This window comes from Petaurus breviceps, unplaced genomic scaffold, assembly GCF_028583685.1.
Source record: "Petaurus breviceps papuanus isolate PSGF00001 unplaced genomic scaffold, PetGlider_PUasm1.0 187, whole genome shotgun sequence".
Lineage (NCBI taxonomy): Eukaryota > Metazoa > Chordata > Mammalia > Diprotodontia > Petauridae > Petaurus > Petaurus breviceps.
In genome coordinates, this window is record NW_027185799.1 from 14,401,907 (window position 1) to 14,428,538 (window position 26,632).

At 36.6% G+C, this 26,632-nt stretch overlaps 2 protein-coding genes across 2 annotated transcripts in view; one reads left to right on the forward strand and one right to left on the reverse strand.

Moving 5' to 3' along the window:
* CCDC171 (coiled-coil domain containing 171) overlaps positions 1–26,632 on the reverse strand; it is a 555,758-nt gene that overhangs the window by 305,180 nt on the left and 223,946 nt on the right. The window contains exons 12-13 of the mRNA XM_069090675.1: positions 14,658–14,760; positions 1,365–1,471 (exon numbers count right to left, since the gene is read on the reverse strand). Coding sequence (XP_068946776.1) covers positions 1,365–1,471; positions 14,658–14,760 — 210 coding nt within the window. The remainder of the gene's footprint in view (positions 1–1,364; positions 1,472–14,657; positions 14,761–26,632) is intronic.
* LOC138163111 (large ribosomal subunit protein uL24-like) lies at positions 11,004–11,525 on the forward strand. Its single transcript, XM_069090566.1, has one exon. The coding sequence runs from the start codon at positions 11,033–11,035 to the stop codon at positions 11,468–11,470; it is 438 nt and encodes a 145-aa protein (XP_068946667.1). The 5' UTR covers positions 11,004–11,032; the 3' UTR covers positions 11,471–11,525.

The following is a 26,632-nucleotide window of genomic DNA, read 5'->3' on the forward strand; positions in this document are numbered from 1 at the left end:
TATTTTCTTTGACAGTTCATTCTTCTTTCTGTCAGACTGCTCTTTTTGCTTTCTTTGCAACCACCCCCTTGGTCTCCCCACTGCTGTCTCTGGCACTGTTTCACAACAAAGCGCATTACTAAGCCAAAGCCTGCTGAGTCGACTTTTCAACTGCGCTGAGGATCATGTGACATTCATCCTCCCAAATAACAATTCGCCGTGGGTAACATGTTCCTGGTTACTTTGCAGCTTCCAGACCTGGGCCTCAGAAGAGTTTCATAAACTACTAACAATACTAGTTACCTTATCTCACTGGGAAAGTCCTAGAAATATTTCCTATTTACAGAAATGTGATTATTTCCATGGTAACTTTTTTGTGATGCTTGAACAACCACAAAGGGCATAAAAAAGACAATTCATTTTCTTCATCCCTCCCCAAAAAAAGGGGGTGAGTGGAGGGAAACCTTCTAAAACTGGAAGTTAATGGTTGTATCACCTATACATAGTGCTCAGCACAATGCTTGGTATGTAGCAGGAACTTAATAAATGTTTGTTGACCTAATGACTTGACTCTCAGGCCAATAAAAACCAAAACGTGTGAATGCAAACTTAAAACTCACAATCTATGTTATGTAACTTTTCCTTACTTTGAACAATCTGATCATTATTCTGCTAACTAATTGCAACTAATATAATTATTTTGTATGATCTAATTGACAAGATGTAACTAAATAAACTCTTCCATTTTTAAGCAACAAATTCATAAAATATTTTAACACCCAAGAAGATTATCAACCAACACATTAAAACAATACAAATGAGATGATAAACATAAGCATGAGATTTGTCAGCCAGTAAACAAAAAGCTCCCAGGCTACATCAAACAGATACTTAATTTTTTTTTTTGTAATCTAACTATACTTTGCTCCCTTTAGAGAACTGTAACATAGATTTCTCCCCCTTTTTTCCTAAATGATGTACTAAATAGAATGGAACAATTCATAATTCTTATTCAATAATGAACTAAAACAGATATTATTTTTCTAAATTTCCAGTTGAAGATGTATGATTTTTAGATCCTTTATTTTATATGTTTAAATCACTGGCAACCCTTTCAAAAAAAATAAACTAAGAAGAAGAAAATGTTAAGAAACAGAAAATAATTAAAAGTTTGAAAGTTTAGGATTATATAAGAAAATTAAATTCGTGACATATTACTTTAGGGTAACCTCAAAGAAAAAGCTGTGACAGAGAATATTTCTTTTTTGCTATCACTGAAGCTGTCAATTCAACATTCTCAATCTTTTGACCTTTGTAACAAGTAAGGAATATGTACTACGCAGGCCGAAGGCTATGTGTGTGGAGCCAAACAGTGCAAGTATTACCTCATTAGATGCATCTTCCAGCTTGTTCTGGTAATCTGTCAAGGTACGCCTCAAAGTCTCAAGGACAACAGAGAAGCTGGGAGCTTTAACTTCGTCCTTGTGGACGCCTGGAGAAAAACAGAGGATGAAAATAAAGCCCTTCAAGTCACAGGAAGACAAAAGCTAACCAAACTGTAACAGAGACATTATAATTACAGAAGGCTGCAATGACAATATGGAACATGGAATAGTAATGTTATTCTCCAAGGCATTACATTGTGTAGACATATTTTCCTATCCCATTAAAACAAATGGTGAAATTAAAGTTTATAAAGTAGCAGTATGTAAGTATGTAAGCTACTCTGCCTTGATGAAGTCCACATGCTGCTGTTGTTTTTTCCTATTTGTCAGTGATTGATAATTTGCCATGCACCTGTTCTTCTGCATATAACTAAATAAATATTCCATATTTAAAGGTTAGTTTCTTTTCCTTTTTTCAGTACACTTTGGTTCTTAGGATTTTTGACCAGTCAGGCTAGTTATAATTTACTATTCAATCTACTTAATAAATCACTTCTGAGCCCAAGTGCACATAATTTTCTATTATGCTTGGAAATATCCTTCAACCTTTAAATTCTCTTGAGTTACTATCCAAAATAAACAATCAAAATGCTATTATCTACACAGACCTACATCATGTTTCAATTAAAACTCTTTAAAACGGATACACTCACTGTACAAATATGTATATTTCCATTTATTATACCCTCAAACTACATTTTTTAGCTGAGTTGTTTTAATCAGTGTTGCATGGTCAAATACAGTTCAAAATATTAATGCAGTATGGTCAATAGTTTTTAAATCTATTAAATGATGAGCTATATTAATATTTTACTTTTCTATAATTAAGTCTAAATCTTGTCATTTTCACTTTCATAGCATGTAATACAGATGTCCCCTTTGGTCCCACTCACACAGCCACCATAACCTTGCACAAACTCTTCACAACTTGTTTAGACAACTGCAATAGCTGTGTGAGAAGTCTCTCTGCTTCAGTTTTCTTCTCACATCAATCCACACAACTCCCATAGTAATCTTCCTAAAGTGTAATTTTGTCTATGTCATCTACTAATCAACAATAAACAGCAGTGGCTCCCTATTACCTCTAAGATCAAATAAGAAGTCTTCTGTTTGGTATTTAAAGTTCTTCATGACCTGACCCTTTCCTACTCCTCCTACTATACTCTGTACAGGTACACTGGCTTATTGGCTTTTCCTCGTACATGACGCTTTATCTTCCATCTCCTCATCTTTTCATTAACTGTGTCCTCCATGGTATGAATGCTCTCCCTCCTCACCTTCACTCAGTTTCCTTGGCTTCCTTAAGGACTCTATTTGAATACCACATTCTACAAGAGGCCCTCTGCAGTCCCCCACCTACAAACCTTCCATATACTCTGTGTGTGTGTGTGTGTGTGTGTGTGTGTATAGTATGCACTTACTTTCTTGCTCTCTCTTCTCTTAAAATGTAAGCCCTTTGAGAAAACATATATTTCTTTTGTTTTTGCCCTTTTTTGTATCACCAGTTCTGAGTACAACGCTTGATACAAAATAAGTACTTAATAAAAATGTATTGGTTGGTTGATTTATGATGACCTAAGCATTTCTAGTGATCTTTCTGGGGCTACTCCCCAACTCTAATTATCCCTGGGTCCACAGAAGGCAGATACTATGTCATCTCTTGGGATTCTAAGGGTAACTTTGAGTGGTTAAGGTTTTCAAGTACCATTACTCACAAGGCCCTACAGAAGGGGTCCTCACTTATTAAAAGCCAGACAAAATTAGCTTTTAGAAAGGGTATTTGCTAAGCAGGTATAACAAGGGTAATTGATAAAGAAATAGCTTCTCAAATTGGGGATATACTTTCTTCTATATACATGAGGTCCCCAGGGAGATTGGGTTCAAAATTAGAGAACTCACATGGTGAAAAGGAAAATTCACAGCTCCTGGTTTCTAAGTTAGTATCAAACTCAAGTAGAACCAGAGTATACACAAGAATCCCTCAAGATGGCATACTGACTTGGTTTAAAACGTTTTCTATTTTTGTGGGGGGAGGGGAGTTTGTTACAATGTTATCTATTTAAAATGTTATTAATGTTCTCTATTTTATTGCATTTTTATTTATTTTACCAAATATTTCCCAGTTACATTTTCATACAGTTTGGTGGCACTCAAGAGGACTGCCAGCCACACATGTGACACCTGTGTTCCAAGTTTTTCTCTTTTGATAGAGTCCTTATGAAGTTCCCCCTAAGGTGGAGTCCTCTGCTGGGCTCTGAGAGTCAATACTTTTGTGGAATACTAAAGCTACCTGTCTTCATGGGTTTAGTTTGTCCTTAAGATGGCTCTCAGCTCCAGATACAGACACTGTTATCATCCACTGTTGTTTCAAGGACACAATGACCAGCTTTAGTAGACATTACTACCAACAGGAATTCCAAATCTTTCTGCCTTTTGAAGTTCACAAAGTTGCAACCTGGTCAATTTGGAGTGAGGAAGGAGAAACTCAATCCTTCTTCCTTTCCTCTTCCCTCCCTCCCAATCCTTAACCGTTAGATTCAATCATTTACTGATGTTAACATACTTGATTTTGAACTAGCTCTTGTGTTACACATAAGCCCAAAGGTACGTTTGATTCTTTACGTTTATCACACGACATTTATCTTCATCCAAGATCACTGTACTTCTCTTCTCCAAATTGATTGAGGACTCTACTGTAAGCACTGCTTTTGTTTTTGTTGGTGCGCCTACAGCTCCTAGCAAAGTACCCTGAATACAGGTACTCAACAAAAGCTTATTGAACTGGACACTCTAAGTCATCTGTAAATTATAGTTTTAGGGAGTCAAGTAGAGCACAGGTAGGTTAAATGTCCCACTGGTGGTCACAAAACTAGTTATTTGTCAAAAGCAAAACTCAAATCCAGATTTTCTCAACTCCAATGCTGATTGTCTATTTACTATGTCATGCTACAATAGCAAAAATATTACTAGTGAGGAATCTGCGGCACTCAAAAGATAACTGTAAAAATGGCTAATCAACTTTTTAAAGCAATAATTGGGGGAAGGTGAAAGGAAAAACAGATTTTCTGTAAGCTGCATACCTATACATACATACAAACATATAGTTCCACATACATACATATGTATACCTACATAAGTGTGTGTGTATATGCACAACCTACAAAACAGCCAATAATCGGTTATCTTCAAGTAAAGCCTAGATGGTCACTTATTGAGGATACTGTGGGAGGGATTCTCAAACCTTCCAATTCTGAGTATCTGTGACTTATTGTTCCAGCTCCTAAAAGACAATAAGATATAATGGAAATAGCAGCAGTCTTTGAGTTGGGATAACTAGGCTTGATTCTGCTCCTGACACATAACTATCTTCATGGCCACAAACCAATACACTTGGCCTCTTGTAATGCCAACAAAATATTCACAGTACTGACGGTAACTGTGAATATGCCAGCATAGTGCTCAACAGCAAAATATAACAGACTCTCCATATAGAAGACAGAAGCAAAATATTTATTCAGACAACAGAAAACCAAATCCCAACAACAGGAAACCAAATCCATCATAGCAACATAGAAGCTAATACACCACAATGCAGCACAGAGCCACACCATCCCTTAGCCTTCCCACAAACAAACACTCATGAGCCTAGCTGTCTCTCTGGGTGTGTCTTCTCTTCCCTCCATCTTTAACTGCTCTGACTCCCAGCTTCCTGTGGGCTCTGCTCCACCCTTCAGCAGACTCCTCCCACCAAGGCTCCATATGATTACATTCAGCCTATTAGGGGACAGATCTTCAAATTCCCATTACACCTCTCTGAAATTCAGGTTCATCATTCACAAAATGGGGCTAATACTACCAAACCTACATATCTAACAGGATTATTGCAATAAATAACGCAATTTTATAAACAGAACTGAAACAAATAAGACAACTTTATTACCCTAAAACATAAATATATAAATTCTAGTTGTTATTATTTCACTCATATGTGACACAGGGTTATAGGGAGCAGGGAAGATAAGTGAAAAGGCCAGTTCCATGTTATAAACATGGATTTAAATGTTATAAATATTATACAGGGGATGAGTCAAAAATGTTACATCTGGATTTAACTACTTTATCGTGGAGTTTAATCATAATGAATTAATGATACTATTGCTGAGCAAATTTGCCAATGTAATCTTTAGACGGGCTATGCCTGCATTAATTTAAGATATAAAGAAACTGAAGAGGTGTTAAAAGAAAATTTTAAGAAATGTAAAAGAAGGGGGTGGCTAGGTGGCGAAGTGAATAGAGCACTGGCCCTGGAGTCAGGAGGACCTGAGTTCAAATCCAGCCTCAGACACTTAACACAAAACTAGCTGTGTAACCTTGGGCAAGTCACTTAACCCCAATTGCCCTACCTTCCCTCCTACAAAAAGCAAAGAAAAAAAGAAATGTACAAGAAAAACTTTTTATATATGTTAAATTTAATTGCCTCTATTTTTCCCATTTAGCTTGAAGCATACAATATTTAATCTTTTTGAAACACTGGACCAGTGATTTCATTAGGTTAGGGAACTCTGAAAGAGGAAAATGCCTCTAATGATGCAAATTAGTATTATAACCTGTTCTACAATTTATAGACCTAACAGAGACAACATGATGTCTCTCTAAGAGAGCAAGCCCCAGTGCCAGAAAAACCTGGAGTTAAGTTCTGCCTTTGACACATAGTGTATGATGCTGGTAAACTCTATTCACTTCTATTGGATATATGTAATAGGAAGGGCAAATGGCAAATAAATAATGGAATAACACCTACTATGTTATATGAGGCCAACTTCTCTTCAAAATTTGTACCAAGGGCTAGCCTAGGGAAGCAAAATAGGTGGCTATCAAGAGGAAAAAATTTATTGTAATGTCCTTTATTGTGGGGAGAAACTTTGCCCAAATTTTACTGGAATGTTTGGAATTACCTGCTGATACACATCTCAATGAACCTACATACCATATCTGGAAACTGCTGGTGTGTTGGCCAATAAAGCTGTAATGTCCTTGTGACCTTGTTTGAACTCTATATAATGAAAAACTTACAAGGGCTAGGGGAGTAGGCAACACCTTTTTCAGTTCACCCCTATTCCAAACAATATGAAAACTTTTTTTTCAGGTTTGGATTTTTTCTCAACTAACACTATTTATATATTATAATTTACTGTTCACTGTACAAAATAATCTCTCCACCTCCCCTCCAATTAGCAGCAAAGTACCTAAAATTCTACAATTAAAAGGAATTCATTCCATTGAAGCATTGCTTTCTTCAGGTTTCTTTATTTAAACTGCAAATAGCACTGAAAGAGTACCACATAAAGTTAATACTAGCAACTTAATTTTTAAGTATGGATGGGAGTTTGGGTGGGATATAGAGTTATGTATTTTTCTGACATTTCCTTGAAGAAGGAAGGCCTGATTAGAGGCCTTGATCGGGAGAACTTAGTTACTTCTTTCTTTTTGGCTTTAATTTAGCAAATTCTGGGTTATACAGGGTGTTAAGGAAGGACTAGTACCTCTGGTGTGAGGACTTGCCAAACCTTTTTCAGTACTGTTTATCCACCTTTGGGGTCCACCTGACACCCTATTGTCACCTGTGGCTCCAAGGAGCTGTAGCATGTACAGCAGCCACACTCCAGGAAACCAAACAGGTTGAGGGTAACAAACAGGACTCAAACATGTTGGTGAATGAGAGGACTATCTACTCCAAGCATATGAAGACTTCATTTAGCAGAAAAGGCAAAGGCGAATAATATTTTGAAACTGTCCATGAAGGTGGTGAAAGTAGACACTATGGCTTTCTAGAACTTGAAGGGACATCAAAGATGCCAAAGGCATCCACTGCATCCTGAGACTTACTTTTGTCATCCTTACTTTCGTCTTGCTAATCAACTTCAATGACTGGAAAAGAGAGTGGGGCCAACAACTTCACATAATTCTGGCTCAGGTAAATGACAAAGCAGAAGCTGCGGATACACTGGGAGTTGGGGTCACAACCCTGCATACAGGCGGCCCAGGCCATAGGATCATCTTCTTACTAAGTGGGACTGGGCATCTCCCTGAGTATCTGAGCAGCCTTTTTTAATAACAATACTGCTTACCTCCTGGCATGAGGAAGGGGCTAAAAAAAGGTGCCCTAAAAATTGTCCGCTTCACCTAACCTAACCCTACCCTGCTTATTGAGGCATGTAGGGATCCTACCCTGCCACCGAAAGATGTACAAAAACTTTTGCAAAGATGATTCCACTCACCATTTTTACATGGAATGTGTGCACACTTATGAACAATATGAAATCCAAAAAACTTGAAATACAAACAACTCTTCTTTTTTTTTTTTTTGCTTTTATTTTGGAGGGGGGAAAGCAGGGCAATTGGGGTTAAGTGACTTGCCAAGGTCACATGGATAGCAAGTGTTAAGTGTCTGAGGCTGGATTTGAACTCAGGTCCTCCTAACTCTAGGGCTGGTGCTCTATTCACTGCACCACCTATCCACCCCCAAACAACTCTTCTTGCAAGAGAATGCGGCAGGTATCACATCCAAATAGCAGCCCTGAGTGAAACAAGGCTGGCAAATGTAGGCCAGCTCACCAAATTCACAGCTGGATATGTTTTTCTTGAGTGATCACTGTAATGAAGTGTGCCGTGAAGGTGGCATAGGTTTTGCAATTAAATCTCATCTAGTCAACAAGTTTAATGTATGCCTCCCAAAAGGAGTCAATGACAGGATCATGGCAATGTGATTACCACTTACACAAAACACTTACACGTCACATCATCAGTGCATATACTCCCACCATGATGAACTCTGATAAGGGCAAAGAAAAATTTTATGAAGACCTGGAGACGTTCATCATTAATGTGCCAAAAGAGGACAAGCTTATAATTCTGGGTGATTTTAACACAAGAGTAGGCACAGAGTATCAGATATGGCAGGAAGTCCTTGAAAGGAATAAAGTCGGAAACAGTAACACCAACAGTCACCCATTCTTGAAGACAGTGCATCTCATGACCTTCTCATCACCAACACTGTTTTGCATTTATCTAAATTCAATAAAACTTCATGGACACACTCTAGCAGCAAACATTGGCATTTAATAGACTATGTCATTGTAAGAAGAGACATACAGGATGTCAGTGATGAAGGCAATGTGTAGTACAGGCTCTGGACTGATCACAGACTTATCTTCTCTACGCTAAATATTCACATTCAGCAAAAGCAGCAGCCCCAAGCAAGACAACTACCAGAAGACTTCATGTCAACAGATTAGAATGCTTCTCTAACTGGGAACAGTTTGTTGCTAACTTGGAGGGAAAGCTGATACAACACAAGGCTGGCAAGAGTGGAGCAGAAAAGGAATGGGCAGCTTTCAGAATTTTAATGTACAGCCACATTTACTTATCTGGGCCACAACATTCACAAACACCTGGACTGCTTCGATGAAAAAGATGGGGAAATTCAATATTACTACATGAAAAACAAGAACTCCACAGGCTTTACCAGAGAGACAGTTTTTACATCTCTAAGAAGGCAACATTTGACTCCATCAAAAGTAAAGTTCAAATGAAGTTTAGAGAGATGCAGGATTCTGATATTAACAATCCAAAGGGCTTTTATGATGCCTGAAGGCTATTTATGGGCCAAAGCCCTATGGTGCATCTCAACTACTTAGTGCTGATGGAGCCACATTGAATAACAATAAAGACATGATCATGGAGAGATGGAGCTGAACCATAATGTTCTCAATAGACTGTCATCAATCAATACTGAAGCCACCAACTACATAGCTGAGGCTGAAGTCAATCCCTTTCTAACAACTAACGATGAGGTTTTTGAATACTATCAGACCCCTCTCATGTGGCAAATCACCTAGTACTTATGACATAATGGCAGAAATTTACAAGGCAGGGGGTCTATTGCTCATACAAAAAATGACTGAAGTGTTCCATGTTACATGGCAAAAGGAAGTTATCCCACAGGAGATCAAAGATGCTTCCACTGTCCATCTATATAAAAGAGAAGGAAATAAGTCGTTCTGTAACAATCACAGGAGTGTCTTTCTCTAAGTCACTGCCAGCAAGCCTTTGCCAGAATCCTCCTCAATAGGTTGATTGTTCCCCTAGAAGATGATCTTCTACCTGAGATCCAGTGTGGCTTCAGAAAGGGCTGAGGAATGGTCAACATGGTGTTTGCTGTACAGCAACTCCAGGAGAAATGCCAGGAGCTGAACAGAGGTCTGTACACAATGTTCACTGATCTGACCAAGGCCTTTCATACTGTCGATCTTAAGGGCTTGTGGAAGATCATGGCCAAATTTGTTTGCCTAGAGTTCCTCAGTATTAGATGCCAGTTCCATGATGGCATGTTTGCACAGGTTCTGGATAACGGACAATACTCTTGTGCTTTCCTAGTCACCAAGGGAGTGACTAGCAGGGCTGTGTGCTTACTCGCATGCTTTTTAGCACGATTCTTTCAGCAATATTTTCAAATGCCTTCAATAGGGATAAAAATGGCATCAAGATCAATTACTATACAGACAGCAAAATGTTTAACTTAAAAAGACTATAAACCAAGACTGAAGTGGAGGGAGAGTTAGTGCATGACTTTCTGTTCACAGAGGACTGTGCATTTAATGCAGCCTCTGAGAGTGAGATGCAACAAAGTGCGGATTGATTCTCTGCCACCTGTGCTCATTTTAGCATGACAATTAAGACCAAGAAAACAGAGGTTCTTCATCATCCAGCACCCCATGAAACCTGGAACCATCAGTTACAGCCAATGAAGAAATTTTGAATGCTGTGGATAAGTTCACTTACTTAAGCAGCATGCTTTCCAGGGGTGTCCACACAGATGATGAAGCTGATGCATGTATTGCCAGAGCTAGCTCAATATTTAAGAGGTTCCAAAATAAAGTGTGAGGAAAAATAGTATCAAACTGAAAATCTACAGAGCCATTGCACTGTGCCCATGGAACCTGGGCAGCTTATCAGCACCATGCCAGAAAAACTGCTTTCGTTTGAATTATCTCAGGAAGATTCTGAAGATCAACAGACAAGACAAGGTACTGGAACACTGAGGTTCTTTCTAGAGCTGAACTGCCAAGCATTCAAACTCTACTGCAGACAGCATAACTCTGATGGGCTCACCACACTGATGAAATGCCAAACACAGGATTACTACAATGGAGGGGATGTGCTCAAATTGAGACACTAATGCAGCAGTGTTGGTGAAATTGTATACTGATTCAAATATTCTGTAGAGCAATTTGGAACTATGCCCAAAGGGCTATAAAAACATGCAGAACCTTGACCAAGTAATACCACTACTATGTATATACCCTAACAAGATTTTTAAAAAAGGAAAAGGATCTGTATGTATAAAATATTTATAGCATTTCTTTTTGTGAAATGAGCAGAACCAGGAGAACACTGTACATATAGCAACATAGCAACAAGAATACTGTATGATGATCAAAAATAAAAACTAAAAGACTATTTTAAAGAGAACTCACACAAGGCAAGTGCTCACTTGGAGGTCAGAAAAAGTAATATAAGGCTCTTTTCGGCTGGTCCCGCTTGCCAAAATGAAGTTTAATCCTTTCGTGACCTCGGACCGAAGCAAGAACCGAAAGAGACACTTCAATGCGCCCTCGCACATCTGGCGCAAGATCATGTCGTCCCCGCTCTCCAAGGAGCTCAGGCAGAAATACAACGTGCGCTCGATGCCCATCCAGAAGGACAACGAGGTCCAAGTGGTTCGTGGACACTACAAAGGTCAGCAAATTGGCAAGGTAGTTCAGGTTTACAGAAAGAAATATGTCATCTACATTGAGCGTGTACAACGCGAAAAAGCTAATGGCACAACTGTCCATGTGGGAATTCACCCTAGTAAGGTAGTTATCACCAGACTAAAACTGGACAAAGATTGCAAAAAGATTCTTGAGTGTAAAACCAAATCCCGACAAGTTGGAAAGGAGAAGGGCAAATATAAGGAAGAAACCATTGAAAAGATGCAAGAATAAAATGGTCTGTTGTACAATTGTAATTAAAAATGAAAATTAAAAAAAAGTAATATAAGGACAATCTCAAGGTCCCTCTGAAAAACTCTAGAATTGATTGTGAGAAATGGGAGACACTGGCACATCACCATCCAACATGGCATGCCCATATCAATGAAAGCACTGTGCTCTATGAGCAAAGCATAACGGCAGTAGTTCAAAAGAAATGTGAGATGTACAAATGTAGAGACATTTCCATTCCAAATCTTCATATGGACTCTTTGTGCCTGACCTGTGGTAATGACTTCCAAGTTCACAACAGTCCGATCAGCCTCAGTTAGCTACAATTGTACATAATCCCAACATAGCAATATCGTTTTGGTCCCCAAAGTGGGGATGGGAGGGAGGGTGAGGGAAGACAGATTCTGAACAAAGGAAAAGAAGTGAGGAAGTTGAGAGCATTTTCCATGAACTAACAAAGTAGGCCAATTTGACCACAGGTCAGCCTGTGCAAAGTAAAATAATAATAATAGTTGATATTTATGTAGCACGTTAAGGTTTAGAAACCTCAACATGCTATGTAAATATTAGCTATTATTCTGCTACTCTATAGGTGAAATAAAAGCTTAAACTACAGTGATAGCAATGGGAACTGAAAGGAAGAGAGAGAACAGAGAATGCAAGAATGGACGAATCCACAAGCCCTGGTAACTGGATTGGAGATGCAGGATCAAACCAATTATGGCTTCTAGATTTCCAACCAAGTGACTGGGAAGGATTTTGCTGCCATGGGAATCAGCAGTAATTGGTGGCTGTTGGGGAAAAGAGGTGTGTCTTTAGAAATACTTACCATGAAAATGTCCAATGGATAAATTTCACATTCTCAAGGAAGCAATAGCTGAACTGTGAGTAACAGAGTGAAAAGTGAACTAGCTGGCCAAACAGAAAGGCAGCCCTTACCAGGGTTTACCAGTATTCCTCCCAGAAAGCACCCTGCAGGGGCCTAGAAAACTACCTCTAACTTACTCTAGGGTCACACACTCATAAAATGTACTTAACTCTGGAAGAATTGTAGCCAGGCTCTTCTAAACTGGGCCCTGGGAAGCCCTCTTTCGCCACCTTACAAATCCTCTTAATCTTTCCTAATTTCTCCACGTGAGGAGAAAGGAAATTGAGGGTCATGGTTGTGGTAGTCTTAAGCACTTCTGCAATCTCTATACTCCATTAGACCCTCTCTGGGTAAGAGAAAAAGAATACAAGAATTCTGAGACAGCACAGGAGTACCACCAGCTGTACAAGGTGAGATAGAAAATTTAATTTTAATGTTGAAGGTCCAATACATTTTTTGTGTTTCAATATGCCTCTCTTTGTAATCTTTTTAATAAGAGGAAATATATACCCCCAACTATTTATATGAAAATACAATATAGGAAAACTATTAATAGTAAATTACTTTAAATGAAGTATTAAAAAATCAAGTAATGAAGATAACTAACAACAAGTTGGTTGAATCACCAACCCTGTTTACATTACAAGTAGTCATTGGAACAAATAATATTTTTTAGATGTTAAAACTCTTTCCTGACCAAAATAGAGAAGTTTTTATAATAAATTAGAATGGAAAATAAGGACTTTAAAAAGAATAGCATTAAAAGGAAGAAATTGGAAAGGCCTTTTTATTTAATGGAGAGTAGAGCCTTCATACTTCAAGTTTACTAATGACAATTCATTACTTGATTTTTAATCAATTAATCTTAAGAGTAAAAGAATATATTCCACATGATTCTTGGCATTTCAAAGTCAACTATAAAGGCAGATCCAAATTATATATATTACTAATCAGTAAGAAGACGTGCTAAAATACTACTATAACAATTTCAAAAGATATCATCCCTATATTAAAATGACACATCAACCAGAAAACTATAATTGCTATAATTGTAGAAACATTCTACAATTTCTATAAAGGAAATTATAGCACTTAGAATAAAATTCTCTTGAAGCTAGGCATCTGTATTTATTACATCATTTGCATTATTCTTTGCTTTTTACACAATATCAACCTATAAATCACTGGTATTTCTTGGAAATATGAATGAGAAAAATATATCTAGTAATTCAATTAAATCACAATTTAAAATGTAAAAGTAAAGAAACTAGGCAAGATGAAACAAAATTAAATATACTACATAGTACCATCATCTAAAGAATTTGCAGAGCCAAATAAAGGCTACACACTCTTAAACCGTAACCATTTTAGTTTTTAAACATGGAAACAACAAAGTTTTTTTTTTAATTTCCAAACTACTTAAAGGAACTTATCTACTGCTTTAATATTACATTCATTCTTTAGAAAGTAACTAATCCTGTTAGCAATTTTTTCAAACATCAAAGATTTTTTTTTTAGTTTTACCTGATTTGTCAAGAAATGCAACTGAAATATAAGACAAATGAAATAACTTTGGGTTGCCAGAGTAACAGAAGAAAATAAGTAAGATGAATAATTTAAAATTATGACATTATTATAAAATTCATAATTATTTCTTAAGGAAAAAGATATGAAAAGTGGAAATTGTAGTGTTATTATAAATCTGCTACTCATTTGATAGATAATTATATTGATTTTTACATTTTCTTGCAATATCTCTATTTGATATAGTTTTATATTCCTATTGCTATTAAGATGGACTAATACAACTAAAAGTTCACTCAAGTACACTTACCTGCACAAAAGATGAATACAAATACAGAAAATGGATATGACAATTGGCTAGAAAGCAACAGTATAGAACATGTACAGTGTTAAATCCTGTGTCCTACATAACCTTTTTGAATATGTGACCTTTAAGTTGTTGAAGGTTGCCTCAAAATTTGGCTCGGTTCAATCAAAACATCTGTTCCCCTTGCAGGTATACTGTAAGGACTTTTTTCTCAGTTGGATTCAGAGCACAGCAAGTGAGCCCTTTTCTGTCCAATCATATACACCCCGGCACTTGTAAATCAAGTTCTGGGCTGACAACAGCAGGTCCACATTCCGTCACCCTTTCTCAGCCAGCTAGGCCAACTGACTGCTGTGAGAACTGCTCTTATCATGTCATCAAATCAAAGCATGTTGAGAAGAGGGACTGCAAGAGGCATCTGCAGAATTCCCACAATGTAGTGACTTTGGAACATTGACAGATGCATCTGTCATCTTATACCTTCAACTAACCTGATGTCCGCTGGCCAGACCCAGCAAAGCTGTCTAAGAGCAACTCCAACTCTTTCACATTCTTTTCATTCATCTCTGTTAGGAAGGCCTGGTGTTTCTTAGCCTGTTTTAGTATTGGAAATGAAGAAAGGAAGAAAAAATTACAAATTAATATGTTATAAAAGGTTTATGCTAAATTTAACTATAGTACACTGTAAATAAACTCCCAAATAAAGTGCCAAATCAAATCTATTTTTAAAATATCTTTAACACAGCATACTACAATTTTATGTAATACTCAGAATTCATTTGATGACAATTATGCAATGAAACAGGTAGCTTTCAAACTTTTTTTGATTGTCAGAATTGTCAGGAGTCTCCACTTGACACTTTCTAATTTTATTTCTAGACTTCGTCATTTTTATATTAGATAACTGATTTTATTTATTTTATTCATGTTAAGGTAAATAAAATGAATGCTGTTTTCTAATAAAAGAACTGCCATTAATCACAACCAGTTTTAAGCCTATATAATCATCTGGAAAGATAATTCTCAAATCTATTTTTTTATTTAGTATTTAATTTTTCCCCAGTTACATGAAACAACAATTTTTAACATTTGTTTTGAAAACTTTGAGTTCCAAATTCTTCCCCCCTTCATTGAGAAGGCAAGCAATTCCATATAGGTTATATATGTGTAGTCATGTAAAACATATCCATAATAGTCATTTTGTGAAAGAAAACACAGATTTAAAAAACTCAAGAAAAATAAAATGAAAAAAAAGCTGCTTCAATCTGTATTCAGACACAATCAGTTCTTCCTCTGGGGATAGATAGCATTTTTCATCCTAAGTCCTTCAGGGTTGTCTTGGATCACTGTATTGTTGAGAATAGCTAAGTCATTCACAGTCGATCATCCAACAATATTGTTGTTACTTTGTACCCATTATATTTCACTTTGCATCAACCCATATCCTGCTCATCATTTCCTATAGTACAATAGTATTCCATCACAATTACATACCACAACTTATTCAACTACTCCCCAATTAATGGGCATCCCCTCAATTTCCAATTCTTTACTCCTTGAAAAAGAACTGCAATAAATATTTTTGTACGTATAGGTCATTTTCCTTTTTGTTTTTTATCTCTTTTGGGATACAGATCTAGTACTGGGATTGTTGTATCAAAGGGTTTCGAGCATAGTTAAAAATTGCTTTACAGAATGGTTTAGTAAATTCACAACTCTAACAGTACAATAATGTCTCATTTTTCCCACATCCCCTCCAACTTTTGTCATTTAACTTTTCTGTCCTGCTATCTAATCTAATAGGTATGAGGTAGTACCTCAGAATTGTTTGGGGGTTTTTTCTGGAGGGGGGAATTGGGGTTAAGTGACTTGCCCAAGGTCACACAGCTAGTTAAATATCAAGTATCTGAGGTCAGATTTAAACTCAGGTCCTCCTAACTTAAGGGCTGATGCTCTATTCACTGCACCACCTAGCTGTCCCTCAAAACTGTTTTAACTTTCATTTCTCCAATCAATAGTGAGTTAGAATATTTTTTCATTTGGCTATCCATACCTTTAATTACTTCATCTGAAAACTGATTATATCTTTTGACCATTTATCAATTAGGGAATGGCTCTTATTTTTACAAATTTGACACAGTTATCCATATGTTGGGGAAATGGGACCTTTATCAGAGAAACTTGCTTCAATTTTTTTTCACAGTTACTACTGCTAACTGTATTTCCCTCCATCCTGTTCCTCCCACCACCTTTATTCTATTCTCTTTCTTCTTTCACCCTGTCCTTCCTCAAAAGTGTTTGCTTCTGATTATTCCCCCCCCATTTACCCTCCTCTCTTTCATCCTTCCTTCTTATTCCCTTCCCCTCTACTTTCCTGTAGAGTAAGATAGATTTTGTATCCAATTGAGTGTGTATGTTATTCTCTCCTTAAGCTAAACTAAATGAGAGTAAGGTTCACTCATTCCATCTCATCTCCCTCCTCTTCCCCTTCATTGTAAAAGCTTTTTCTTGCCTCTTTTATGTAAGATAATTTACCCCATTCTACCTCTCTCTTTCTCCTTCTCCCAGTACATTCCTCTCAGAAAACCCCTTAATTTTATTTTTTTAGATATCTCTTCATATTCAACTCACTCTGTTCCATGCATGGGGGGAGGGAAGAGGAGGGAGGTGCAGAGCAGGTGTGAGTATTCCCTCCAACTACCCTAATAGTAAGAAACATTTCATGAGTTATAAATATCATCTTTCCATGTAGGGATGTAAACAGTTCAACTTTAATAAGTCCCTTATGATTTCTCTTTCCTATTTATCCTTTCAGGCTGCTCTTGAGTCTTCTATTTGAAAGTCAGTTTTTTCTATTTAGTTCCAGTCTTTTCTCAAGAATGCATTAAATTCCTCTACATCATTAAATATCAATTTTTTCCCCTCATGGATTACACTTCAGTCTTGCTGGGTAGGTGATTTTTGGCTTTAATCCAACTCCTTTGACCTCTGGAATATTATATTTCAAGCCCCCTAATACCTTAATGTAGAAGCTGCTAAATCCTGTGTTATCCTTATTGTGATTCCACAATATTTGAATTGTTTCTTTCTAGCTGCTTGCAATATTTTCTCCTTGACCTGGGAACTTTGTAATTTGGTTATAACATTCCTAGGAGTTTTCATTTTGGGATCTCTTTCAGGAGATGATTGATGGATTCTTTCAATTTCTATTTTATTCTCTGGTTCTAGAATATCAGAACAGTTTTTCTTGATAATTTCTTGAAAGATAATGTCTAGGCTCTTTTTTTTATCTTGGCCTTAAGGTAGTCCAATAATTTTTAAATTACCTCTCCTGAATCTATTTTCCAGATGAGCTGTTTTTTCCAATGAGATATTTCACACTATTTTCTATTTTTTCATTCTTTGGGTTTTGTTTCATAATTTCTTGATTTCTCATAGAATCGTTAGCTTCCATTTGCTCCATTCTAATTTTTAAGGAATTATTTTCTTCAGTGAGCTTTTGGACCTATTTTTCCATTTGACCAATTCTGATTTTTAAGGCATTCTTCTCCTCACTGGCTTTTTGGACTTCTTTTATCATTTGATCTAGTCTATTTTTAAGGTGTTATTTTCTTCAGAATTTTTGGGGTCTCCTCAACCAAGCAGTTGACTCATTTTTCATGATCTTCTTGCATCACTCCCATTTCTCTTCTCAATTTTTCCTCTAATTCTCTTACTTGATTTTCAAAATACTTTTTGAGCTCTTCCATGGCCTGAGGCCAATTCATATTTTTCTTGAAGGCTTTTGATATATCTTTGACTTTGTTGTCTTCTTTTGGTTGTATGTTCTGATCTTCCTTGTCACCAAAGTAAGATTTTATGGTCTGAGTTTTTCTGCTGTTTGCTCATTTTCCCAGTCTGTTACTTAACTTTTTCATTCTTTGTTAAGGTAGGGCTCTGCTTCCAGTGTGTAGGGTATAGTGTCCCAGGCTTCAGAGGTTTTGTGCAGTTGTTTTCAGAGATACTTCTAGGGATCTGTAAGTTTTCAGTTCTTCCAAGATGGTATGATCTGAGGAGAGGTGGTTACTCCTCTCCTGGCCTGTGCTTTGGTCTGTAAGTGACCACAAGTACTCTTTTCTGCCCTGGAACTGTGAGAAGGGTTCCCTCTCCTCCACCACCACAACTCCACCATGCCAGTGCTCCTCCTCACCCCAGGATTGCTCCCCAGGATTGCAACCCAGATCGAGGCACAGGCAAAGCAAGAGAATCCTGCCTCAGTGCCAGCAAAGAGACCCCTGTAATCTCCTTCTGATGAGTTATTCTATCTCCTTACCATCTATGGGCAGCCGCTGCCACTTCCACCAGTACCACCACCACTGATGATTTCCAAGACCTGCTCATGGTTTGCTGGGGCCAGGGCTGGACTGCGCTTCTCTCACCCAGGTGTGACAGCCCTTTCCTACTAACCTTCTAAGTTGTCTTTGGTGTCTGAAGGTTGAGAAGTCTAGAAACTACCATAGCTGTCAGTGATTCAATCCCCTGAGGCCTGATCCAGGTTTGCTGGGGCCTGGTCTGTGCTAGCACATTTTGTGCTGGACTGCGTTCCTCTCTTAGCCTCATGCAACAGATTTTTCCTGTTGACCTTCCAGATTGTCTTGGGCAGAAAATTTGTTTTACTCTGTCTTTTTGTGGATTCTGCTTCTCTAGAATTTGTTTAGAGTCACTTTTACAGGTATTTTGAAGGGGTTAGCGGAAGAGCTCTGGCAAGTCCCTGCTTTTTCTCCACCACCTCCACCAGCTCTGCCTCCTCACATCTATATTTGAATACATTTTATATCTATCTACCCATTTGATATTGTATTCCATTATAAATCATGTAGAAGCAAAAATTTCATCAACTTAATTTTCTTGCCTAGAATATCTTCACTACTCCCAGAAAAAACTCACCTCCAACAACCTCCCAGTAGTCTATCATTATCACCAGTACAAAAGTTGTCTACTCTACCATCCATTTGACATGCAGCATCCAAAGTTACTTACCTTTGTCTCCAAACAAAGAAATATAAATATTTATTTATTTCCTGCCTCCTTACAATATGCATACTTAAACTTGACTTATATTTGATACATACTACTGATGAAACCAAGGGCTGCTAATATTCCCAGAAGTAATGACCACTAGATTATAGACACTCAAATGAACTTCTGAAATTCAAACAACCAGGTTTTTTATTTATAATCAACAGTGGCCCAATAAATAGCTTATTTTAAGTATCTTTTAAATGACAGCTAATAAATTTCCCAATTGTTTTCTCTTTCGATCATTTAGAGTTTTTACTTAACTGTAGTTCTTACATAGTTGTGCTTATAAGTTAGTGCTATACTGCTAGGAAACAGGCCTTGACTTGTCTGCATAATTTGTTTTTTATGGCCCCTACTATAGCGTCATGGACAAGTAGGAATATAATAAATTTATTGTTGCTGCAGATGATGATAAAAATACACATAGAGAATTCAGAAGGTTAAAGAAAAGGCAGAGCTTCAGGAGACAATGATTTGTCCCAGATCTGCTGTTCATTTGCAATATGTCTTCAAGAAAATTACCCAACCTTACTGGCATTCTCATTTTCACACTCATACAACTGGAATAATAACTCACTTCACCCAAACATTTATATCGTATGAATTTAACCAGAAGGGATAGAGATTTCATTAATATACGAACTCCCATGTAAGGTAACTCCCTATGCCAATTCAGGACACCATCTCTTCACCTTACACTTAGAAAGTTGACTATTACACTGAAGGGTCAGATAACTTAACTAGTGTCACACAGTCACCATAGTCTTTGTGAATTTAAGAAAGGTTCTCTAATCACTATGACATGCTGCTTCTTTAATCACAAAGGCCTGTTAAACCAAGATGTAACTTATATAGAAAACTTCATATTTTACAAAATACCAATTATCAATACAGGGAATCATTGTTAAAATTTTTGTGTACGGCAACATCATTCTTCATCTTTCAGCTAAAAATGCAAATGTTATATAATGTTTTCTTCTATAAACATTATACAATGATTAACTTTTTTTTCAATTTTACAGCTAGAAAAATATATGACATAAACTCCACCCAAAGTCACAAAGGAAAAGATAAGTAGTGAAGTAAGGAGAGGACAAGTCAAGTGTTTATTAAATCTCCTTACTGGAGGAACAAACTAGAGAGAAGTGTTACAATTAAAACAAAGTCAAAGACCAAAAATAACATCTACCTTCTGTTTAGTTTCAAAGTTAAACTGTTAATTAGACAACATAGTACAAAGTGAAGAAAAAACATATTCTCCAAATGTGGAAGCACTCTTTTAATAAAAACCTTTATGTAACTATTGACAATATTCACACAACAAAAAGATAATCTTTTTGGAATACAATCTAGACATCTGTAAGAAATACTCAGATGACTGACTAATAAGAAAGTTTATACAGGACAATCATTTTAAGTGTGAAAGCAAAATAAAAGCCTACAAATGCCTTGTTTAATTATCTCCTCCTCTTTATTTTGTTGTTTTTTTGATGAGAAAGTGATTTTTTCAAGAAAATTTCATGAGGAGATGGGCCAAAATTTTCACTACCGAGTTTTGTTGTTGTTGAGTCATTTTTCAATCATGTCTGACTCTGTGACTCTATTTAGGGTTTTTCTTAACAAAGATACTAACGTGGTTTGCCATTTCCTTCTCCAACTCATTTTATAGATGAGGAAACCGAGGCAAACAGGAATAAGAGATTTGCCCAGGGTTAGAGGCCAGATACAAATTCAGGAAGATAAATCTTCCATACTCCAGGCCCAACACACTATCCTCTGTACCACCTAAATACCCCATTGAGTTTTAATATTTTACAAATAGATTTTGTGTCAATAAGATTTGATAGTAATATTTTGATTATACATGTAGTTGTCAGTATCATATTCAGTGTTTTCAAAGCTAGGCTCCATCTTACAAAGCACATTTTCTCTTTCACAAGCATTCCTTTTATACTACACATAGCTCATATGTACATAGTGTTTACATGATGTCTTCACTAAAATATGAGTTTTTAGAGATCAAGGACTGTTTATACCTTTCTTTGAATCCCCAAAGCTTGGCATTTAACAAATTCTTGTTAACTGGTTGATCAATTTCTACCTCTACATCACAAAGAATTAAGATAATTCACAAATATGTGTACAGTATCTATGGTTGCTAAATTGCTTTAAAAAAACATTTTTTACATTATCAAACTTGGAGACACTCTGTTTTACTAATAAATAATCATCAAACAAAGCTACTCATATGGCCAAATACAAGGAGTAAATCAGTCAGGGAGGTTTCCTGTTCAAATAAGGGTTGAACCAGATGAATGAATATGAATTTATTAATCATTTACTAAATGTAAAGTATTGTATTAAGTTCAAGATATAAAACCAAACATAGTACCCATTCTCAAAGCATTTATACTTTTATGGGGGAGTCAACACACATGGTGACATGGTGGCCACATGGGAGCACTTCAGTTAGGAAAGTTACCAAGATGATAAATTGGGTCACTGGCGAGAAGACTTACAAATCCCATATAAGAACAATAGCAAAGCAGATGTTATGCTGGTTCCAGGACTGGAGACGGGGTAGTGGGGAAGGAAAGGAAGAGAGGGGTGGGCGCAGAGGAATCATTCCAAATCTGCAACCCTGAGATTCTGTGAAATAGCAGATTATGCTCCAAGTCTATAATAGGGTGTGTGTGTGTGTGTGTGTGTGTGTGTGTGTGTGTGTGTTTTATTCACCACATACTATATATATTCAAATTTATTCACTCCACTATTACTTTGTACTGGGGACACTAAATGAAGAATGGGGTGAGTAGTGTTAGGAGATTTCAATATATATCATTTCCTAGGTTAACTCAATCTCCTGAATCCTTTCTTCAGCCATAGTAAGATTCCAATAAAATAACTTAAAACTATGCAGCTCTTCAAATGTTGGGTCAGAATTCATGAATAGAATATAGTAATTTGCAAAACTATTTTGCTTTTGCATTATTGACACAAATGTACTACTTAATTTTTGGCTGATTTGAATAATTTACTAAGATGGTTTATTAACCCATAATATTTCAATATTTTAAGGATCTGTGATTTCATCAATATAGATAACACCTTGCTCAACTTTGGAGATCATCTCAGAGTTTCTGAAGCCAAAAAAATACAGCCAACCCTCTGAACAGGCACCTCAACAAACAGTCAGGCTGGTCTTAAGACTACAGGCAAGCAGTTCATCATCAGGTTCATGCTTCACGATTTAGTCTCCCCTGAAACATCTTTTAAGGAGACAGATAAAGCAACTCCATGACATAAGGAGTCAATGAAATAGGACTTTAGGAGATATTTTAGCCACAAAGAGTGGTTAAAATGGCAATAATGTTAATAGCCAAAAAGGCATTTAAAATGAAAGTCTCAGTGGAGGCATTGGTCATTTCAATACTATAAATAGATGCCTACTAAATAAATTCTGAAAAAAAGTCTTCCAGAATGCTACAAAGCTTATAAGTAAGGAAGCCTAGTAATTCAGAGGCAGAGCACAGCAATGCCAAAGGTATGAGTTCCAACTTTGTCTAAGAGCCCAATTAAATTCCTAGATGCAAACTAACACTTCCCGCGCATGGCATATATCTTACTGAACTTTAAGGAAGAAGAGAAACAACTATTCTAATAATCCATGTGCCACTGTGAGTTCATTAAACTCACTTATGGACATTAAATGTTTCTGTATGTGTGCTTGTTCATGTGTGTATGAGTATACACACACACAAACACAGAAACACACACTATACAAGCATCACTGACCTCTTTCCCCCAACATTTGATAATGTATTTGTAAATACTAAGATATGTTAGAAGGACCTAGTGTATGACTAATTAGCACTTATCAAAAAAATAGAAGTCTGGTAGGCATTACATGGTCTTGGACAACACCCCAATTAGTATACAATAGACAAAAGGTGTATCCACAGTCCATAATCCCAAGCTTCAGAATGATTCTAGGATCCTTGGGTGTTGAGGATTCTAGAACATAAGTTCACCCAAGTAGTTATCAGTTATGAGCTATGATTCAAACCCAAATCTCCTGATACCAGCTACAACTATACCATGATAATTTTAGAAAATTTCAAAATTTTCCAACAGTTTTCATATTAATTAAACTAGGACAAGTGCCACCATGCATGTGAAATAATCATGCTTCCTACACTTTTAAGATGCTACTTCCTAGGGGCAGCCAGGTAGCACAGCGAGTAAGAGCACCGGCTCCAGTGTTGGAATGACCTGGAGATCGAATCCCGGGCTCAGACACTTAGCACCCACCCAGAAACACCTGGCCGTGTAACCTTGAGCAAGTTACTTAACCCCAATTGCTTAAAAAAAAAAAAAAAAGATGCTACTTCCTAGCAAATTTCTAATTTTCTAGCCTGTTAAGATAATGGTCATTATTAGCCTAGCTCATTTCTCTCTGATCTGGTAAGTCTGAGAAAGTAAGGCTAGTTTTGGCTAAAGAGAAGTTAGTTTCTATCCAGCCCACCAAAGACTCAGATTCCTTAACTGGATATATAATCTGAACAGACAGTATAGAGCTAACATCTGAAAAAGACATGAAAAATTTTGAGATGAAAGATTAAAACCTGAGGAAACTGAGACCATCTTAAAGGGTTAGGACTATTTAAGACCTAGAAGGAACACTCTGGCGCTATAATTAAGTTAGAAAGAACCAAGACGGGTGAGAAAAAAAGAAATCATCTACTTAAAGCTCCTACCTAAGCAACAAGATACAGTGGCAATTATCTCAGATTTTTAGTTCTAGTTTCATACTCATCTCATACTTTTAGAAGCATCATAGTGTATTGAAAATTATACTAGAGACAGATTCTGAAGATCTAATTTTGAATCTTTGCTCTAACACATTAGTTATATGACAAGAAAAAGTAATTCTGCATTTGTTTCTTTATGTTTCTGTCAAGTAGGTTCAACTAAAAATTCAATTTTATATTTATAAAAAGGGAGATAATAAAACTTGACTGCTTATCTACATAACAGTTATTTTGAAGAAACCACTTTGTAACCTTAAAGCACTACATAAATGTGAGTTTATTAAGGCCTGACCTCTGCTTATTGATCAAGTCTCAACATATTCTCATTGATTCTGTTTGAATCCCTGTTTTAATCTTGCCTTAAACTATAATATTAGAAAAAACAATATGGATATAAAAAGCTCCTTTTCCCCAATATATTCACAAACTTTGCCATCCCCCTTCAAAAAATGACCCTTAGATTTCTAGGAAGAATTCGAATGTAATCTTTTCTGCCATGTTGAAACACTAACCAACTGAATTTGTTAGGTTAAAAGCTATACCTAAAACATTCCTTTGTCCATTAATTTTCAGTCCAAAAAACACATCTTTCTGAATGCAATAGTTAAATTACCTAAAACTACAACATTACTAGGAAACCTAACTTTTAAAGCCATCAAATATACCAATCAAATATGTGCAATGCCTACAAAGTAAAAAAAAAAATGGATAGACTCAACCATTTTCAATAATAAAATCTTTAGAGAGCAAAATACTCGTTCTCAACAAACTCTCATGGGGACTAGAATTCCCTTTTCAATATATAGGTTCTCCTGGAGCTGTAACTGTGTATTACTGAATAGCAGAAAAACAAATCTCTGGAAATGATAAGCTGAAAAAGAATATTTCATCCAAGAAAGCACAAAGCAAGTGCTAATAATACTAATTTGAAAAAGATAGCTCCCCTGCTTCAAAAGAAGCTAAGAGAAAAATCTTCAGCAATTTTTGAAAAGACTCAACTGGATCCGCTGACTCTCTAGTGGTTTCTAATACATATGATCTGCCAAGTAGGTTCAAATAAAAATTCAATTTTATATTGAAGTTTATTAAATCATTATTAAATTCATACATTTCAAATTAATAGTTTAAAGTTTTTAATGACAAATTCAACAAGTGAAATTAAATATTGTACATGGCAGAACAAAACTCTAACTTAGCAATAATAAAGCCTTGATCTTAGGTAGCATAATATAATACTATTCCTTCTACACTATTTGAAAATTTAAAATCCAATCAGTTCTATAAATAACATTTTTAAAATCCATATACTTAAAAGAATATGATAACAATACAGTAAATGCATTAAGTTCTGAGTTGTTCGTGCTAATTAAAGTACCCGTTAAAGACCCAAGGGACACGTTTGAACTTTTCTAATTTTATACTGCATTTTTATATTCACTTGCCATAGAGAGGGGAGGGGAGGGAATATACATGCATTAAGTGCCTACTATGTGCCAGGCACTATGCTAAGTACTTTATAAATACTCTCTCATTTGATCCATACAACAGCCCTGGGAAGTAGGTATCATCATCATCTACATTTTACAGTTGAGGAAATTGAGACAAGTAAGGGATGAAATGACTTCATCAGGTTCACTTAGGAACTGTCTGATCAGGTAACAAGTCCCATCTTCCTGACTCCAGGCCCAAAACTCTATTCACACAGAAGAAAAAGGTCAGAAGGCCCACTAAAAATCTGGAGACAAGCATCTAAGCTAAAGAAAGGGCCCAGAACTGATATGGAACTGCTATTTCTTCTGCTCCAAAAACAGAGGCACAGATTCTCTCTTCTCCCCTTCTCTTCATCTCAAAACTTTTTTTATGTAATTATCTATATTCTCCTTTATCTCAGTGTCTGATAACAAAGTCAGTCCTTCTACAGAAACCTGGGACTCCATGCATTATCGTCTTCTCCACAATATTACCTCAATCATTTCTCCCACTCAAAAAAATTTTTTTTGTCTTTTTGGAGGGGGAAGGCAAGGCAATTGGGTTAAGTGACTTGCCCAAAGTCACACAGCTAGTATTAAGTGTCTGAATTTGAACTCAGGTCCTCCTGACTCCAAGGTCAGTGCTCTACTCACTGCACCACCTAGCTGCCCCTCCCACTCAAATTGTTAACCTCTCCCTATCTGCAGTTTCCTTCCCTCATGCCTTCAAATATGCCTGATTTTCTCCCACCTTAAAAGACCTTTACTAGTATCCTCTCAAAGCTACTATCCTCTACCTTTCCTCCTCTTTTCAGCCAAACTCTCAGAAAAAAAAGCTATTTAAAGTTCCTGTCTCCTCTTCCTTTCTTTTCACACCTTAAACTCTTTGCAATCTGGTTTCTAAACTCATTATTCACTTAAGTTGAATTCACTACAAAGTTACTAATAATCTTAATTGTCAAATCAGATCTCAACTGCCTTTCTCATTCTTCATCCTTCTCAGTCCATCTGTTCTATTTAATATGGTTGACCACCATCTCCCCGGGATATTCTTTTCTCTCTAGGTTTTCCTGACTCTCCTCTGTCCTGATTCTCCTCCTCACTGACCACTCCTCTTGTGTCCTT

What these genes read in the sequence shown, in the direction of transcription:
- LOC138163111 (XM_069090566.1), top strand. Translation starts at nt 11,033, where the DNA reads ATGAAGTTTAATCCTTTCGTGACCTCGGACCGAAGCAAGAACCGAAAG.